Here is an 18,758-nt window from a genome sequence, read left to right on the forward strand (position 1 = left end):
AAATGATTAGAATGTATTCATTCATAATCATGTCAGGTTTGGATTCAGCTCAAGAAAACAGAAAAGAAGCAAGAACAGAAAAATGTGGACATTTTTACCAGAAGCAGCCTTCAGAAAGAAAACACACACTGATGCGTGTTTAGTGTATATCTTAGTCGTGAATTCAACCAGACAAGAATGTTTTACTTATTTGATTAATAAAGTAAAATAAATAATATATTTTATTCTTGTATTTGTACGTTGGCTTTGAGTTATTGAGGGCGGGGCTTGAAGCAGGGGTAGGGGGCGTCGTCCAGTGTTTTGCCCAGGGCGTCAAACTAGCCGGGACCGCCTTTCCCCATCTGTTCCTTCAGGTTGCTTGCTGTTGCCATGTTGCATTGCTCCATCATTTGGGACCAGTTTTCTCCTGAAGGAGTCCTCAGTCTGAGCAGCCACGAAAACCTCCTCTAATGCTCCTCCTTCACTCCCCATTCAGTCAGGTGGACCTCCTCTATTGAATCGGAAACTTCTAAACTTGGATATTCAATTTATCTGTATTGCCCAAAATCACAACAACAGTCGTCTCGTCTCGATGGGCTTCGAAGTAAAAAAATATGTGAAGGACGTTTCTGGACTCGACTCATCCAACCCTCATGCTGGTTCTTCTAAAGCACAAGTCACGCCAACGTATCAAAGACCCGCTCCAATGAAAATGGGGATTTGAACATGTTCTTGTCGCGTTTTTCTGATGATTGCCGACATATATGAAGAAAATTGAGCTTAAGAGAGCTGGAATCTGGATCTAAACTTTTGGCCCAGGTCCCCCTTGAAAAAGAGATCTCATCTCAATGGCACTTCCTGTTAAAATATATGTTTAAACCAAACTAAAATAGAATAAAAACTGTACGGATGGATAGCTCCAAAACTGCTCGCCATTTTTGTTGTAACACTAATGTTGGGCTGGGGTTGTGAGGGGCTGTAAGGTAGCGGGAGAGAGTGTAAACAGATGGATGATGGGAATTTCTAATGAACTCCTGCCGCTCTGGAGGAACTATGTCAGAGGAATCAACACAGGTTTTTTAGATTTTGGCAAAAAAATGGCAGAATCCTAATCCAGAGACCACTGGGAAGACATTGAAAATAGATCACAAGATGATCGGAGTGAAACTTTAAAGATCACAACGGCAATTAAAAAACAAAATAAATAATAACAAAAACAACATTTTAGACATTTTTGAAAAAATAAATATGAAACGTTTCAGACAACAAGCAGAAGAAGATGGACGTTTCAGAAAACAAAATCAATTACCAGAAATCAAAAAGACAATTTTAAACATGAACAAAAGAAGAAACCAGAAAAGGTATTATGGGACATCGCTTGGATGATGATGTTTATTCATCATTTCAACCACAAGTTAATCTGTCATGATGCGATAGTGGATCTGCTCCGGACTCATCATCAAACTTTTATCAGTATAAGGACACTAAAGACGCATTTGAACTCAAACATCAAAAATCAGACATCATCTCGATGTCCCGTAGTACCTACCAGTTTATTATTGGGTTTCATTTTGTGGGGGGAATTTTGCTTTGATTTCTAAAATGTCTATTACTAGTTTTACTTTTTTAAATTGTCGTTGTGATCTTTTTTTTGTGTTGAGTAACTTCAGGGCCGCCCTGCGTCTTCCTCCTCTGATGTTTTTTGTGGTAACAGCGGATCAAACCTGAGGAGACGAAAGAAGCTGCTAACAGTTTCTGACACGCGGTGTGAAGCCGAGCCGAGCCGGTGTTCCTGCTTTACCTTCATGCAGCGGATTCCCTTTTTCCACTGCGTCTGTCAAAGAAACGGCCTCATAACTATGTGACCTTGCAGTGGATGTGAAGGCGTTCATACTTCAATCCCTAGAAATCCCAAAGACTGTTCAGATGAGGAGGAAAACAACTCCCAGCATTCCCGGTCCAGCCTTACATAACGTGTCGCTCAGTCATGCGATCCTGTTGTTAGAAAGTGATGTCAGTCCATTCTTAAGAGAGGAAATGATCATTTGAGGTTTCCTGCGTTCACTCTCAGTATCACGCCGTCTGTGGACCTAAAAGCAGCATCAGAGCAGGATGTGTGCTTACAGCTCCGGAAAGTTCAGGCTTTAGAGGAAAAAGGGAAAGCAGTTTAAAGATCCGCTCCAATGAAAATGGGGTTTTTAACATCTTCTTGTGATGGAGGACATTTTTAAAGGTTAGGATTGAAATTTCATTCCTGAGTTTTCTTTATTTGATTTTTTGTGTATCAGGAGCAGAGGGGAAAAAATGCGGTTAGAAAATGATTGTAGAAGTGAAGCCGGACCTACAGCGGTGGGAAACAGTCTTCCTGCTCTGCTCCATTCTGATCATCCACCTGCAGACAAACAGATGCATGAACGTCTTTGTCTGAACTGGAATCTAACGGATGGATTGCTCTGATATTACTGCCATTTTTGTTGCACCGCTAATGTTAGGTTGGGTTTGTGAGGGGCCGTAAGCTAGCAGGAGAGTGTGCAAACAGTTGGATGTCGGGAAGAAGAGGCAGGCTTACACCACGCCATCAGTCACGCCCACTACTCGGAGGGGAATTTCTGATGAACTCTTGCCACTCTGCAGAAATTATGTGCTAGAAAATGACAGGTTTATTTAATTGGTCTAAAAACAGCATTATCTTGATTAAAAGTCCACTAGGAACAATAGATCAAAAGTTGATCGGAGTGGAACTATGTGTTTATGTGTTTTATTATAATAGACTTTATTCGTAAAACACAGGATATATAAAAGAATGATGAAAAAGCCCTTTTAAAAATATGTTTTTAGCTGCTTTTTAAAGAAAACACTGAGTCTGCAGATCTGAGGCTGAGAGGAAGGGAGTCCAGAGGGATGGAGCCACTGCTGCAAAGGCTCTGTCACCTTTAGTCTTTACCAACCAGCAGACCCTGGTCACATGACCTCAGGGACCTGCTGGGAGTGGACGGCTGCAAAATGTCTTTTATCTAGACCGGTGCCTGGTTATTCAGAGCTGTGTATGTTAAAACCAGGATTTTAAAATGCACACGGTAGCTGAAAGGGAGCCAGTGCAGCTGGATTAACAACGGGGTGACGTGTAAAGACTTGGATGAATTAGTTAAAAGCCTTGCAGCAGCAGCGTTCTGGACAACCTGGAGCCGTTCCAGAGATTTGAAGATGGAGTTGCTTCTCCATCAAATGAAATGAAGGGATTGTGTTTAAAAATGCTTTAGTTTTTCACGTGTTTATCCAATCTTTTTGTTCAACCCATGGAATATAAGCTGAAAATCAGCACTTCAATGGCATCTGAGTTGTTTTATCTAAAATTCACTGTGGTAATGTACAGACACTAAATTAGAAAGAATGTGGCTCTGTCCAAATATTTATGGTCCTGACTGTGTATCCATATACATGATCATATATTACCTTTGTCACACTAAATAACACATTTTTTTTATGAAATATGAGTTACTTTTACAAGCAACTTTCCTACCCAGAAGTAAGACGACTCGATCTTTGAGGCTCCCCCTTTCTCTTCTTGTTTGTACCGCCCATTTCATGATGTCATCCTGGAGCTGGCTTCTGCAGTCTGTCTGAGTTTCTCCTACGAAAACAAACATCTGAACTTTTCCAAAGATGGATGTTCATATTGTTTATAGATAATTAAAGCGTTTAGCCGATCACCGCTAGCTCCACTGAGAAAGTGGGCGTGTGTGTTGGTCGGGGGGGGGCGGTGCTGGCAGCACAGACTCTTCCTGGAAGGGGCTGTTCCCCACTTTGTGAGTCACAATGTGAGAATACACTGGTTTTGGTGGGTTGGGAGGGGCTGGTGCTCAGAGGTGCTTTGGGGTAGATTTTAGTGAGGAATTAACATGATGAAACACTTGAAAGGTTGATTTTGCGTTATATAGGCAGAGACTTTTTGGCATCCCTGCGAGGATGGAGCAGCAGGAAACCCTGTTGGTCTTGCTGAACAATTGTACTCTTCTGCTGCGTGGAGCTCTCTTGTCAACGTCTTTTTTTATGCGGTTGCCATGGCAAAAGGTCCAGTTTTTTCTTCTGTTCGCAGGCGTTTGTATGTTACGTAAGGGTTAATGGCCGACGAAATGTGCGTTTATTAATTTTTTAAGCACACCGTGGAAGCCTGAAGGCCCGTTCACACTGGGACTACACAAAGGGCACAAATGAGAGTGTGCACAACGACGCGAAAAAACGCAACGCGTCAAAGCGTCAAAAAAAAAACCCGCCTCGGGTTCGTTTTTTTTTTTTTGCCGCCTCGCGTCGAAATCTATTCGACCAATGAGAATGGCGCTTTTGCACACGTGTCTGGAGCTTCTGAAGTTACAGTAAAACACATTGGGGGCGCTCAAACACTTGGGGGCGCTCAAACACAAAACTGCCTTGCTGAGCACACTTACCAGCGAAGAAGATAGACGCCAAGTAGCGTCTACACTGCCGCGAAGAAATAATGACGGACGTTCTAAAATATCCCCGAACGAAGCACCAGTTGGAGCTACTGGTGCTTGAAATATTCATGTTTTCTTTGTTTGATTCTGACAAGCGCGTAAATACTTGCTCTCTTCTTCTGGTTGAAAAGCGACTTTAAGAAGCGTAAAGTTGCGCAGTGCCACCTTGTGTACAGGAGTATTTCTGTTTACATTAAGCTCCATCTAATGTCAGGGAATGAAATTGCATGTTCGCTCGGCTCATCGTCAGCGAAAATCGCCTGGGTGTGAACACAAAAAACGTGGCGAAAAACGCCGGCGAATAACGCCTGGCGAATATTCGTCCCGGTGTGTACGGGCCTTGAACCGTCCGACGCGAAGCATCACGTAACATATAGTCCGCGTCGCGCAGCACCACCGCTGCAGTCAAGCTTCGGCGATATATATATATATATATATATATATATATATATATATATATATAAACCTTTATATATATATATATATATATATATATATATATATATATATATATATATATATATATATATATATATATATGCTGATCTTTCCGATGAGTTGAATAAAGCATCAGTTCAGAGAGAAAGTTCACCTCTTACCGCTTGTTTTTGTCCAAATGATGAAGCAAAATGTTGTTCTAAAGAAGCCAGTGCAGTGATACAAAACATTTAAGATAGGTGACCGGAACTTCTTTTTTCACCGTGCGGTTATCAGGTTTTAATCCACACCCAGCAGCCAATCAGAATCGAGTATTCAACCGGACCATGGTATAACATGTCTAAACATCTACAGAAGCTTTTCCTTCACACAGTTTGACATCCGTTCGTTTTTCATTCGCTCACCCACCGGCTCGCTCACTTACTTATTCTCTTGCTCGCTTACTCACTCGCCCATTCATTAACTCACTCGCTCGCCCATTCACTCACTTGCTCACTCACTCGCTTCCCCCATTTTCTTGCTCGCTCACACACTCACTAGCTGTGTTTACATGGACTAAAGTAATTGGAATAAATGCCTGATGAGAATAAAAGTGCGTCATGTAAACATGGCGTTCAGAATACTCTGCCCCAACTCATCAAAATTTTGGATCTCCTTCTTTTTACATTCCATCACCCACCCCAGAAGAACATAAACACTCACTCGAGCACAGGTGCTATCTCACCTTTGCACAAACAGTTTGCGTGACTGAAAGAAATGTTTCACGTGTGTTAGTCTGATTGCAGAAGTATGCGTGTTTGAATGTTAGTGGTAGTATGTCCATGCAGACTTGTTTGTATGTGAACACTTTTGGAGCCAACAGGTGTGTTTGTAACGTTTGAGTGTGTGTGTGGACAGGCCCCGCCCATTTTAGATTTTTCATGCCTCTTAACCTATCAGTTGTGATCATAAAGCTCCAGCAGCTTTGCTTTCTGACGCTTCATGATCTTACCCTCGCTACTATAATCACCCCTCAATTCCCCCCCCCCCCCCCCCCCCCCCCTTATCTGTCATCCCTCTCTCTTCTTCCCTCCTTTTCTTTTCCGTCCGGTCCAACAAAAAATATTTACAAATATAATTAACGTGAATAAAGTTTAGCTGAAATTACAAAAGGGGTTTATTTAAATATACATCTGTTGTATAACAAGATTCATAACCTGTGTTGTAAAAGTAAATTATGTCCAACACAAAAGGCCTTCAGCTCTCATCTGTTTGCTTAGGTGTTGGACAGGACAAGTAAAAACCAAAAAAAATTTTGGGATCAAAATTTCCTTCCGATGGAGGTAGGTGGGTTATGCTGATTGTGTTTCCGATTGTGGTGCATGTAAACAGTTCATTCTGATTGTGGGTCACTACCGCTCTGGCTTTGCATCATGCGTAAACGCTGTGGCTCCAGAGGAGGCTTTGTAGCCTGAACAGGACCGGCCGGCTGCTCCATCCATGCAAACCGTGTGTTCGACCAGGGCTCTCAGTGGGAGAGATTCAGGAGTTGATGAATTAGTTGTACGACGTTGGTTACGGCCTACAGTAACCAGAATAAAGAACCTTAAAAGAGGTTAAGCTTCTGTGCCTCAGTGTGGGAAAGTGAAGCTACATTATTGTATGGCTCTTTCGAAATAACATTTAAAAATACGTGCTGTTTATGGCTCTCTTGGCCAAAAAGGTTCCCGACCCCTGCTCTATGCTGTAGCTTTGTTTGTTTACAAAACCTCTCAATATTTTGTCTTCTGTTTTCAAGAGCCCTGCACATGTCCAAATGATTTATTCTGACAAAAAGTGCGGCGTATGCAAGCATGTGATGATCGGATAAAGTTTTTCTGGGCCAATCATGTACACACTTTAGTTCTAATTTGATCTTTGATCTGATCAAAGATATTTTGCACACATAACTGCAGATAGTCACTCACTCACTCACTCACTCACTCACTCACTCACTCACTCACTCACTCACTCACTCACTCACTCACTCACTCACTCACTCACTCACTCATGACATGAAACACTTCAGCTCTACTTTTTAGTAGCCAAAGTTCAGATTGAACTAGTAAATGCAGTGTTAATAAAAAAGACTAAATCCTAGCATCTCCAATCTAAGACAGCCTACTTCTTACTCTATTACGGCAGAGTTTTAGTAATCTTCTGTCTTGATTTACTCCCAGAACTGAAGCCATAAACATGCTGATGTTTTCCTGAAGGTGGAGGTGATAAATGCAAACATGTGGAAAGGCTCCTTAATCAGCATTTATGGAGCAAACTATCAGCTGATGGAAAGACTCAGTGCTCACTCCTGCACCACTTCCTGTCAGATACACCAGAGTTACTCCTAAATTGTTATTTCCTGCCGATGACCTGGTAATGATGTTGCAGTATGACTCTTAAAAATGTCATGCATGTTTTACTTTGATTGTTGAAAATTCCTGACAAATGGACCACAATGTACAGTGCAATTTAGTTTAATGACCGTTAATATTTACTTTGATCAAGTTTAGGCATTGACAGCTGAACATGAGGAGCAGCCCTTAGCGTCAGCTTCTGTCAGCTTCATCTACAAGAGGAAACCAGAAAACCTGAAGTCTGTGAGCTTCAGAAAAACTAAACCATATAAAAATCTGTTGTAATGAAAGCAGATGACAGACACATGTCAAAAACTGGACCAAACACAAAGGTGAAATAAAAATCCAATAAAGGATAATAGGAAGTCTAGCTCAGGAATTCATGTCCAGATGACATAAACGAGCTTAAAGTGACTAATATGTTTAGATCCTCACTGTTTTACTTGCTTTAACAACTAATTCAACTTTTGGCAGGAAGTCTTTCATAATACAGTAGTTACTGGACATATCATGAGGCAACTATAACTTAGAGCCAATCATCTTTAGATCTATTTTCAAAGTGTTCCCAGTGGCCTTTCAATGATGATTTTGCAGTTTTTAGACAAAACGTAAAACATCTGCGCAGTTTGTGGGCGGGGCTCCGTCCATCCGTCTGTCTGTCCGTCCACTTTATATTTATACTTTAGATAATAAAGTGTTTAAATACGTGTCAAACTCATTTGATGGAGGAAGCTGATTCGTTGTGGCGAGCCCTGAAGGGAAAAGCTGGAAATGGTTGGTAAACCTAAAATCCCATCATATAATTGCTGAATGTAAAGTCATTCCAGCAGTCAGAAAAGCAGGTTTACCATCATTCATCATTGTGTAAGGGAGGAATAACCTGTTGTTTTAATGCTGTCCTGAGGATTGACAGTCTTATCCATCATGGCTGTCACTGTTTAGATGGTTTGTGACGTTCACAGAGACATGAAAAACCGTGGAGAATGCTGTTCTCTCTGTGGTTTTCCCACGTCTGTCTGCTTCTATTGAGGCCTTGCTCATCATAATTTTGGGTTTCCAGTCATGCTGGGTGAGCTGGCTCCTCCTCAGGCCACTTCCTCTGATGGTGCTAGATTTGTCTGATCAGATCGGACTGTTTTTCTGAACAGCCTGCTGACTCTCCAGGTTATCTGGACTAAAAATACGACTCCCTCAAGTTAACTCGAGCTGCATAATTCAGAACATCTGCAGGGTAATGAAATGTTAAACAAGGCTGGCTGTTTGGTAAATGGTGACGTGTGTGAGTGTGCTGTGGGTAGAGTGTGCAGTGACGGTAAAGGTTTGGGTTTGTCTCCCACCTTCCACTGTCTGGTCATCTGCAGAAGGGAAGTTGAGTATTTTGGAGACGTAGAAAAACATCTGGGCTGACTTCATCCATCATCACAGAGAGTAGAAAGAAGCCGAGCGAGGCGAACGTCCCGCTGACAGATGGAAAATCTGTGCCACACTCTGTCTGACTCAGCAGGAAAACAGACCTCCATGCTAGAGTTTGCAGAAGCTGCTTTCAGCGACTGACTCTCTGTCTTCATGATAAACCTGTTGGCTCATTTAGGATGATTGGCATGTGAATTATTGTCACAGAAATGTGAGGAGATTATGAATCTGTTTCAGCCCAGCTCAGAGCTGCTGGAGCTCCTTTCACCTGTTTTGCTGCTTTTGGAAGCAGATTGTCCTCAATGTCAGTCAACACTGTTTTCTTTGTTTAAACGTACATTCTCTGGGTTCAGACTGGGTTTAAATCTGTAGGTGCGTCTGTAAACTGCCGTAATCCTTCTACAGAAACGGTCTTTTAGTGTTTGATACTGGGAGCATCTCCGCACATGTGGGCCTCCTGCCTTCGCCGCTGCAGGTGGAGCCTGTGCTCACGCCGCTGTGAGAACGACCCTGAAGTTCACTCTGGCATTTACGCATTCACATCACACACGCAGCACCTCCCACTCCGTCTTATCCTTCAAGGTCCTGTCACGAGCAAGGGCGGAGTGGGCGGGTCCTCCATGCTGGGACTCAGACTTCAGATGCTCTCCGTTTGGGAGGGCGACTCTCATTTCCAGCCTGGTTGGTTTTTGTCTCTCAACCACAAACAGGGGAAATGTCAGAGACACAAGTCAAGGTCAAATCTCTGTCTGCAACACAAACATGTTCGGCTGACACACAACAGCGTGTGTGTGTGTGTGCGCGCGTGTGGAACACTGTTATGTTTTAACCTGCAGGACAGAGATGTTAAGGAAACATTTTTTTAATTAATTGATGCAACTTTAAAGGTCCATATCCTGCTTTTCTGAAGCCTTTCAGAGTGAACTATATTTATGATCATATATTACCTTTTGCACACTAAAGAACATTTTTTAAATGAAATATGAGTTATTCTTTGGAGTCCATTTTCCTACCCGGAAGTATGACGACTCGATCTCTAGAGCTCCGCCTTTCTCTCCTTGTGGGTGCCGCCCATTTCATGACATCATCCTAGAGTCGACCTCAGCAGCAAGTTTTTTCCCACGAAAACAAACAACATCTGAACTTTTCCAAAGACGGATGTTCATGTTATTCATATTAAAGCAAAGCGTTTAGCTGATCACCGCTAGCTCCACTGAGAAAGTGGGCGTGTGAGTTTGTCTGTGGGCGGGGCTGGCAGCACAGACTCTTCCTGGAAGGGGCTGTTCCTCAGTTTGTGATGTCACAATGGGAGAACCCCCTCGTTTCGGTGGATTGGGAGGGGCTGGTGCTCAGAGAGCAGGTTTTTAAAATAATACTTTTGAATGAATGGATCAAAATACCCCTTTGGGGTAGATTTTACTGAGGAATGAACATTATAAAAGACTTAAAAGCTCAAAAAGTGGATTTTGCAGTATCTAGGCCCTTAAAAGCCTGTTTCACTTTAATATCAGCTAGGTTATATTTGTTTTTTATGAAGGTTGTCATGGTGACCATAGTTATTGTTGGATCCAAAGAAGAAAGTATAAAATTCTGGTTCAGATCAGTGTTTTTGTTTTTCTCTCCTATCATCTTCTGATCTGTTTTCAAAGCGTTCCCAGTGGTCTTTCAGTTACCATGATGCCGTTTTTAGCCAAAATCCTAATCCTGTGCCGTTTTCTAGGTCGTAGTTTCTGCAGAGCGGCAGGAGTTCAGTAGAAATTTAGCTCTAAGTTGTGGGTGGGACTGTGGAGCGGAGTAAGCCTGGCCTCCCTTCCCATCATCTCTCTGTTTACATACTCTCCCGCTAGCTTAGAGCCCCTCACACTCCCAGGCTAACATATGCAGTGCAACAAAAATGGCCAGCGACACCAGAATTGCAGTTTTGTGCTTTAATTTCTTTCTATAAACAGTACAGACCAAAGGTTTGGACACACCTTCCCATTCATATTAATGGGAATTTCAATTCAATTCAATTCAATTTTATTTGTATAGCCCAAAATCACAACAACAGTCGTCTCGATGGGCTTCGAAGTAAAACATGAAATCAGAAGGATCACGAATACAAAGAGTTCAATAGAAAAATACTAAAATGAACTAACAAACTGACTAAGCTATACTGGCATCCCTGCCCTTAGACCCCCCTTCGCGGTAAGGAAAAACTCCCAAAAAAACCGGATTCCGGAAAAAACAAAGAAACCTCAGGGGTGCCCACATGAAGGAGGGATCCTCCCCCAGGACGGACAGGCGATTTACCAGAACTCTTAGAGAAGAATTAACTTATCTAAATCTACAACTACATATATAAAAGTCCAGCAGACGAGCTTCATCCAGCCGTGGTTGTGGGGACAGTCAAAGGCGCGAGTCGAGTCGGAGACAGGAACCACAGCCAGGTGTAGGAGCAGGAGCAGAGACGAGGTACTCGGTCAGGCACAGAGCAGAGACGAGCCAGAAATGAGCCTGAGACAGGATCCACAGCCAGGTGTAGGAGCAGGAGCAGAGACGAGGTACTCGGTCAGGCACAGAGCAGAGACGAGCCAGAAATGAGCCTGAGACAGGATCCACAGCCAGGTGTAGGAGCAGGAGCAGAGACGAGGTACTCGGTCAGGTACAGAGCAGAGACGAGCCAGAGATGAGCCAGAGGCAGGATCCACAGCCAGGTGTAGGAGCAGGAGCAAAGGCGAGGTAAACGGTCAGGAACTGGAGCACGGATGAGCCAACTGGAGTCTGGAAGCACTCCCACTCCCCAGGAGGGGAGAGGAAAAGAGGGACAATACATGAATCGCACTGCACCAAACAGAGGCATGGAAAACTAAATGATAAATGATGATCAAGAATAGAGGAGAGGAAGGGTAGAAGTAAAAAAGGAAAGAGGACAGAACCCCAGTGCACCATAGTTACCCCAGCTTCAACTTCTAGCAGCCTTTTAAAAGAAATAGTTATTATTAAGTTTAATTTAAACAAACTAACATTAAGTTAAATAATCTCTGAATACTAACTAGTCTGACAATAAGCCTGTCCAAAGAGGAATGTTTTCAGTCTAGCTTTGAATGTAGAAAGGTGTGGGAAGGTGTGTCTAAACCTTTGGTCTGTACTGTATGTCCTCCATCGTCAGAAAAATGCCACGAGATCATGCTAAAAACTGGATGTAGGTCTCTGAATCGTCTTTTTGGAAGGTGTGCCTGCTTCTCTGCAGGTCCATGTTTCTTTTGGTCCGTTGGAAGAGTGTTGGTGGTCCTGCGGGTCACAGATCTGGGTTAGACCAGGTTGAAGTTCTTCTGGGTCTCGGTGTGATCCGTTTCTGAGCGTCTCGGCCTGCAGGGCTCCAGCTGCTCGTACAGTTTACCATTCCCATGTTGTGACAACACCCTGCAGGCGGTTCCCTCTGCTGACAGCTGCCTCCCCTCTGCGGTTCAGGTGTGGCCACTGGGCGCTCGCCAGACCAGGTGAAGTGAGAACCAAGGGGAAATCGCGCTGAGGACACGACGCAGCTGCTGAGGGGGGTGGGGCCTCCGTGCAGGTGAGAGCAACAGCGCCAACTTCAGGTGTATATAAATGCAAGTGAATTGAAGTCGCATTGAAGACGCATTCAAACACAAAGTTTTTAGAAATAAATTGGGGATTTAGTTAAAAATTATTCAAACACTGCATATATATTTTCTGTTCATTTTTTATTGCCAAACCTCCATCTCATATCTTCAGTCACTATGAGTGTAGTTTAAACACAAAAGTGTTTTTGTGTGTTTGTGTCTCTGGAGAATAAAGAAGAAATCTTCTTCAATTGATTGATTTGGTTGATTTCAAACTATTTCTGCAACGAAAACAAAAGAAAAGACAAAAAAAAATAAAAAATACTTAAATATAACAAAGCTATCTGAGATAGTGATTCATAAATGAAATAAAATACATTTCCACATTTCCACGTGGGGTGAAACCAACAACAATGGCGGTCATCCAGCAGCTCATTTCTCTGCTTGACTATTGGTTTTTCGTAGATACAAAACACTTCATGTCGTTAGAGAGAAGATTGAGGTCTGCGATGAGGATTACAGCCACTTTCATTTGTTGTAATGACCTTCAGCCAATCAACGGGGTTTCAGCAGTAGCTCCGCCCTAACCGGTCCGTTCCATTCTCCTTATGGACCTACAACCAACAGGGGCTGGAAAATAGTCCGGTTTGGTTTGGCTTAATGGGTCCATTTTAAAACGGAAGCGCTCAAAATACCGGAGCGGACCCCTTCGTGAAAACGAGCTTATTGGTGATCATCAAAACATATTATTCCACTATTGCAGAAACCATTATTGCACACATCATGTTACGATAGGAAGTGCTTATCATCAAAAGAAATGCAGTATTGCAGAAATCTTTGATTAAAAAAAACAGAATTCTTGTTAATCATCAGAAAAAAAATCACATTACGGAAATCATTATCACACGCCATGTGGGCATCTGCACATGACGTCATCAAAACGCCTTTTCCATCATCAAGTCCTCCTGTCTCTGTCTTGTGAAACAGAAGTTTCTCAATGAATTTTCTTGAATTTCTGGACATTGAGCATTGGGCTGCACCTGTTCCACGCACAGAAACCTTTCTTTGTGGTTCTTATCAGCTTGATCTTGAAGTCCGTTCATCTGCAGCACCGTCCGAGCAGACGCCACACGGGAGAGTGAGGTTTCCCTTTTTAGCTTTAGTCCTAAAATCATTTCTGAAACTTTCATTTTGATTGGAGGTTTATGGTAAATGAACAAAAAAGATTCTTATAGGACAAATACTGACAAATCTGTTTCCTGTGATGAAGAGAGAGTTTCCATTGAAAGCAGTTGGAGAGACGAATGCAGCTGAAGGGAGGAGGCCGAACATGCAGACTGAAACTCCTCCTCTTTCCAGGTTCACGCGGCTTTCAGCAGGGCGGAGCCTCCTGACCCATGGAGAATTACTTCCAGGCCGAGGCCTTCAACCTGGACAAGGTGCTGGACGAGTTTGAGCAGAACGAAGGTGAGCTCTGACCTGCAGACGTGGGCAGAGAGCTGGGAAGGTTTTTGGGAAGTGAAAGCAAACGGAGGAAGATGCAGCCTGATCTGGGATAGGTCACGCTCGCACACGTCTCCTCACATCAGGTTGGAGTATTATTTACATGAGGTGATTGAGGGCAGGCGGACGGGGAGTGACTCTAATTGGATTTTGTCTTGCCTTTGGGATTTTCCCAAACCCTGTAACTGGTGTGTGGTGGGAGGAGTGGCCTAATTTTACTCACACTTAATGACCAGAAGAAATGGTTTCAAGCCTTTTTTTATTTATAGCTGCCAGAAAAATTTGCTCATCGTCCTTTAAATTCACATAAATGACATCCTGCTTGTAATGGATGCAGCTGTTATTGTTATATTTTTATTTTACGTTACTTTTTCTTCAATTTAGTTTTGCTTTACATCTTATTTAATTGATTGTTTTTCTGCTTTTACTGTATTGTATGTTTTTTATTGTTCAGCACTTTGTGATTTTATCTGTGAAAGGCGCTATATAAAGAAAACGTACTTACTGTAACTACTTCAAGGCTTGGCACTGATCAGGAGTGTTGGAGTTTGACCTTTCTCCAGGCCCGGCTGGAAGGTGTTTATGGGTCGAAGGTGAGGACTGGTGCAGACCAGTCCAGTTCTCCAAACCGGTTTGTGTCTTAGGTTAGTATCCTGCTGTGCAGTCATGCTGGAACAGCATGGATTTGTCTAAAATCTCTACATCCTGAGATCCTTTTTGCTGGAGCTGAGCTCAACCCCCCTCCTGAAATGTTCTGCTGCAGAGGTCAGAGGCGGGGGGGGATTTTTCACACCACTGCCTCTGCTTTGCAGCACCAGGCGATGAATGGGAGGGGCTAATCTGAGGGCCAGGTGAAGTTCTGAGGTCTGTAGAGGTTAGGTCTGCATCCAGGGGCTTAGCTCCCTCAGTTCTGTGTGTCCTCCTGCTTCTTGGCTGAGCCGCCGTCATTCCAGTCACTCTGACTTTAATAAAAACCTGCTGGCAGTTGACTGGAACTTTCAGCGGCGTGGAAAGTAAGCTGGGCGTGTTGCACCCTGAGCTCCTGAGGGTGAGCACGTTTTATTACAGGTGCTTCAGCAGCAGTCTGCATGACACCTTTGGGCGTGGACGCGATCGCAACACCTGGGTTCAGTCATTCAGATGAGTGAGCGAAAAGATTTAACCGCGAAATGGACGTAAACACAACCAGAGTTTGTTTACAGCATGGAAACTCTTCTTCAGTCCTGGACCGGAGGAGCAGATTGATCTCACAGTTCTTCTTGCTTACTGCGCCTGTGCGCCACATCCTCAGAAACTCTCCAGAATCTGCACACACCGACTACACGGTGAAAATGAAGAACCCCCTCCCCAAAGAGCGATGACATCACAGCGGGAGAAGACGTCAAAAAGATGAATGCGGCTAAAATCTCCTTTAGGGCGGAAAAAATATTTCAGAATTCGATCCTTCGTGAGATTTCACTCATACGCTACCAGGCTAACTCTACAATCACAGCTGAAGGTTCATTGACCTCTGACTTACTGAGAGGCCGCCATCTTGAATTTTCCAAATAATCTGCCTTTAGTGCCTTCTACAAATTCAAATTGAACCTCCTTGTTGGGATTCCAGGCGATCTTCTTCTAACCCCTAGAGCAGTGTTTTTCAACCTTTTCTGAGCCACGGCACACTTTAACCTTAAAAAAAATCCCTCGGCACACCAGCATCCAAAAATTAAAAAAAAAGGAGAAACTCATAGTCTGTATTGATCTACAGCCCCTCCCTCCACAATCTCACATGCATTTTTGAGATAATTGTTGCAGAAAAAGATGGAAACTGCAGCTGTTATTTTCTAAAAGATGCAATAAAAGTTAAGTTAGAAGATTTAAAAACAGTTTGTGTGTTCGTTAGTTTCAAGACGTTTAACAACAGATCTCCTTTTGCGCTGTCACTCTCACAACCCAATGCATCATGGGAAATGTAGTGCATAAAACGGCCGAAGATCGCTTTTCGGAGCTTCATTGTTTTGTTCACTTGTTCCACGGTCTGACATCGGATTCTGTGGAAAGCTACACCGCTAAAGACGAGCTTTAGCTGGTATTTCTGTTAGAACTGAGCGACTTTACGAGCTAAATCGGGACAAGGAAGTGAAGACTTTAACCACTTCTGATTGGTCAGACTGATGACATGTGATTAACCCCCCCAACACGGGACTTTTCCAAAATACAGCCGAAGGTGCTGCTGAATCGCGGTACTCATTCTTATCAAAATGTCTTTAATAAAATAAAATAAACGCAAAGAAAAAGTATTTTACGATCTTTTATATTCCTAACTCCTCAGTGTTTTATCAGGGCCTGTTTGGATGAACAGAGAGCTAAAATCCTGGAGATGGGAAATGTTTTTAGATCAGTTAATGAGGGCAATTTCCCACGGCACACTTGGCCATCTCCCACGGCACACTAGTGTGCCGCGGCACACTGGTTGAAAAACACTGCCCTAGAGTATCATTGGAAAAGCTACTTGGGAGTAGATTTCGAACGGCGTTGGAGTAGCGAGCTCGCAAAAGTGGCGTTCCTTTCTTGGACTCATGGTTTTTACTGGAATATTGTGACAATTGAATACATGAATCCCTGGCTGAAGCTGAGCGAGAGCATATGAAGGTATGAGGAATGTGGGCGTGGTTAAGCAAAAAGCTCTGTTGCCAAGGAAACCAAAAAGTTTTTTTTTTTTCCGAATCTTCTAAAAACGCCCAGGTGACCGAAAAAGAAAATGGTTGCCATGGAGATGAAACATACAGAAAAGCTGTCATTTTGGAAAAAGTGTGTGTTTTTTTTCTTGAATTTGTCACGTGCAGCTCTGACCAGGCTGGCGGCGGGGTGGGGGTTGGGGGGGTCGGGGGCAGATGGCGCCGCCCACGGCTACCACATTCATGAAGAAATGACTCCACAAACATGTCGTCTTACCCCCGCCTGCTGCCCAAAGATCCAGCTTGGGCAGATTAACTTTGTGTAAATGTGTGTGTGTGTGTTCCTGAAATTGTTGCCACACACACACACACTCCAACAGCTTAGCATGAATTCCAGTGGAGGGAGGGGTTCAGCAGCTGTCATGATGAAGGAGGGAGTGGTTGTTTTCTTCTGCAGCGGCAGCCACACATCAGCTGGTCCTTTGGACCGGTCGTTCCTTTTGGGGGGGGGTTGTCAGACTGTCTTAGCTCATCCAGTGGTTAATGTCCCCCTCATTTCCCAGTCTGTTTGTTTCCTTGCTGGTTGTTTTTGGCGCAGTCAATCCTTTTCTTGGCATCCTGTCCTGTGGTGTGTATTCGATATTGCCACTGCTTCTGATTCTGCTTTTCTGTGTCTTCAGAACAAAGACACATGTAAAAACCTGAAAACTGGGCCTCTGCTGTAAGTCTTGGGCTGTAGTCTGTGCAGACCTCAGTGGTCTGATGTCTCTTCCAGGTTTGGCTTCATAAACTCTTTTGGGTTTTCTGCTGAACTTTCACCTGTAAATGTATTTCTACTAGAGCTGCACATTCTCCTGACGCTGACGATGTTTTTTACGTCTGGATTCTCTGCAGATGAAACCGACACTTTCTCCGACGCCAAGTGGACTCAGATCCTGGCCCCACCGGCCCACATGTTCTCCTTGAACCCGGCGCTGACCCACACCGACCTCAGCCCCCGTGAGAGCTCCCATCTCTTCAAGGGCCTCCCCGACTCCTCCTCCAGCGCCTCTCTGGGCGGCGACCCCAAAAGACACCCTGGTGCCGAACCTGCGTCCTGGGCGGAGGAGCGGCCGGCAGATGTCCACAGCCCGCCCCTCCCTCAGCCCAACATCGGCAAACTGGTGGGCGCCGACGACGCCTCGCCAACCCCCGTGACGGCCTGTGGCACAGTGGAGAACAGCTGCTCGGGCAGCCCCCCGCTGGTCGAGCCTCCTGCTGCCTCCAGCCAGGAGCCTAAACTCAGAGACACGCCCACCTCAGTGGGAGGAGCCGGCTCCTCCGTCTCCCACTTCACCTTTGAGGTGGGATCAGGTCAAGACCCGCCCCCCTCTGTGAGCCTTCATCCAGCTGCCTCTGCAGGCAGACAGAACGGGGAACATGCTGAAGGCCAAAGCGGTGCCGCTGTCTCACCGGACCTTCATCCTGAATCCGTCCTCTCAACAGAGGAGACGCCAGAACGTTTGAATGGCGGTGAAGATTCTCCGCCTGCGTGTGAGCGGGAGGAGAAGAATGTTTATTCTCCTGCTGAGGAGGGAGAGGAGAAGGAAGAAAGGAAAGCAGAACCGCTTTTCAGAAAAACTAACCTTCAGAACGGACTAGAAGGAGCGATGGAGCGCAGCTCCACGCTTCATACAACAGAAGAGAAGGATGAGGAGGAGTTCTCTCCTTCTCCTGTCTCCTCTAAGGAGGACTCTGTTACAGAGGAGAAGGAAATGGAGGAGAGCAAGCAGGAAGCGGGGGATGCCGGTGCCGTGGGATCGGGTCTCCTCCAAACTAAACTCGGCAACAACCGCCTTCAACCAGTCAGTGTTCCCTATGGAGGAGCACGGCCAAAACAGACGGTCAGCCTCAAGCTCCAGATCCCACAGCCGCTGCCGGGCCAGCTCCAGAACCAGCTGGGCCAGGCTGCAGCCGGCAAGAACAAGAACCTGGACAGCCAGGGCCGGAGAGGCGCTCCATCAGAACCGTCGCCCGCCGCCGCGGACCAGGGCTCAGTCAGCGCGAACGGAGACCGCGGCGCCCCCTTCCCATCAGCCAGACCTCCAGAGAGCCCCGACAACGACCTCCAGGCCGGCCAGCAGGGCGACCCGAGCCGGAAAGCCAGCAGCGCCCTGGGAGACGTCGCCCCTGTGTGGGTGCCTGACTCCCAGGCTCCCGTCTGCATGAAGTGTGACGTCAAGTTCACCTTCACCAAGAGGCGGCACCACTGCAGGGCCTGCGGCAAGGTCAGTGCTGAAGCCGCTGCTGTAATCAGATCATTGGGCCAGAACCAGGCAGCACTGCAGATGTTCT

General features: G+C 44.9%; 1 protein-coding gene across 6 annotated transcripts in view; it reads left to right on the forward strand.

Moving 5' to 3' along the window:
* zfyve9 (zinc finger FYVE-type containing 9) overlaps nucleotides 1-18,758 on the forward strand; it is a 37,556-nt gene that overhangs the window by 4,088 nt on the left and 14,710 nt on the right. For 2 of the 6 annotated variants that reach the window (XM_023964788.1, XM_023964791.1), the window contains exons 2-4: nucleotides 12,149-12,251; nucleotides 13,621-13,728; nucleotides 17,319-18,691. In XM_023964788.1, coding sequence (XP_023820556.1) covers nucleotides 13,659-13,728; nucleotides 17,319-18,691 — 1,443 coding nt within the window. In that variant the 5' untranslated portion in view covers nucleotides 12,149-12,251; nucleotides 13,621-13,658. Of the gene's footprint in view, nucleotides 1-12,106; nucleotides 12,252-13,620; nucleotides 13,729-14,284; nucleotides 14,409-17,104; nucleotides 17,200-17,318; nucleotides 18,692-18,758 lie in introns of those variants that run through there. The other 4 variants (XM_023964789.1, XM_011486075.3, XM_020710710.2 and 1 more) reach the window with 4 other exon arrangements.

The sequence above is a fragment of the Oryzias latipes genome, chromosome 17, assembly GCF_002234675.1.
Source record: "Oryzias latipes chromosome 17, ASM223467v1".
Classification (NCBI taxonomy): domain Eukaryota; kingdom Metazoa; phylum Chordata; class Actinopteri; order Beloniformes; family Adrianichthyidae; genus Oryzias; species Oryzias latipes.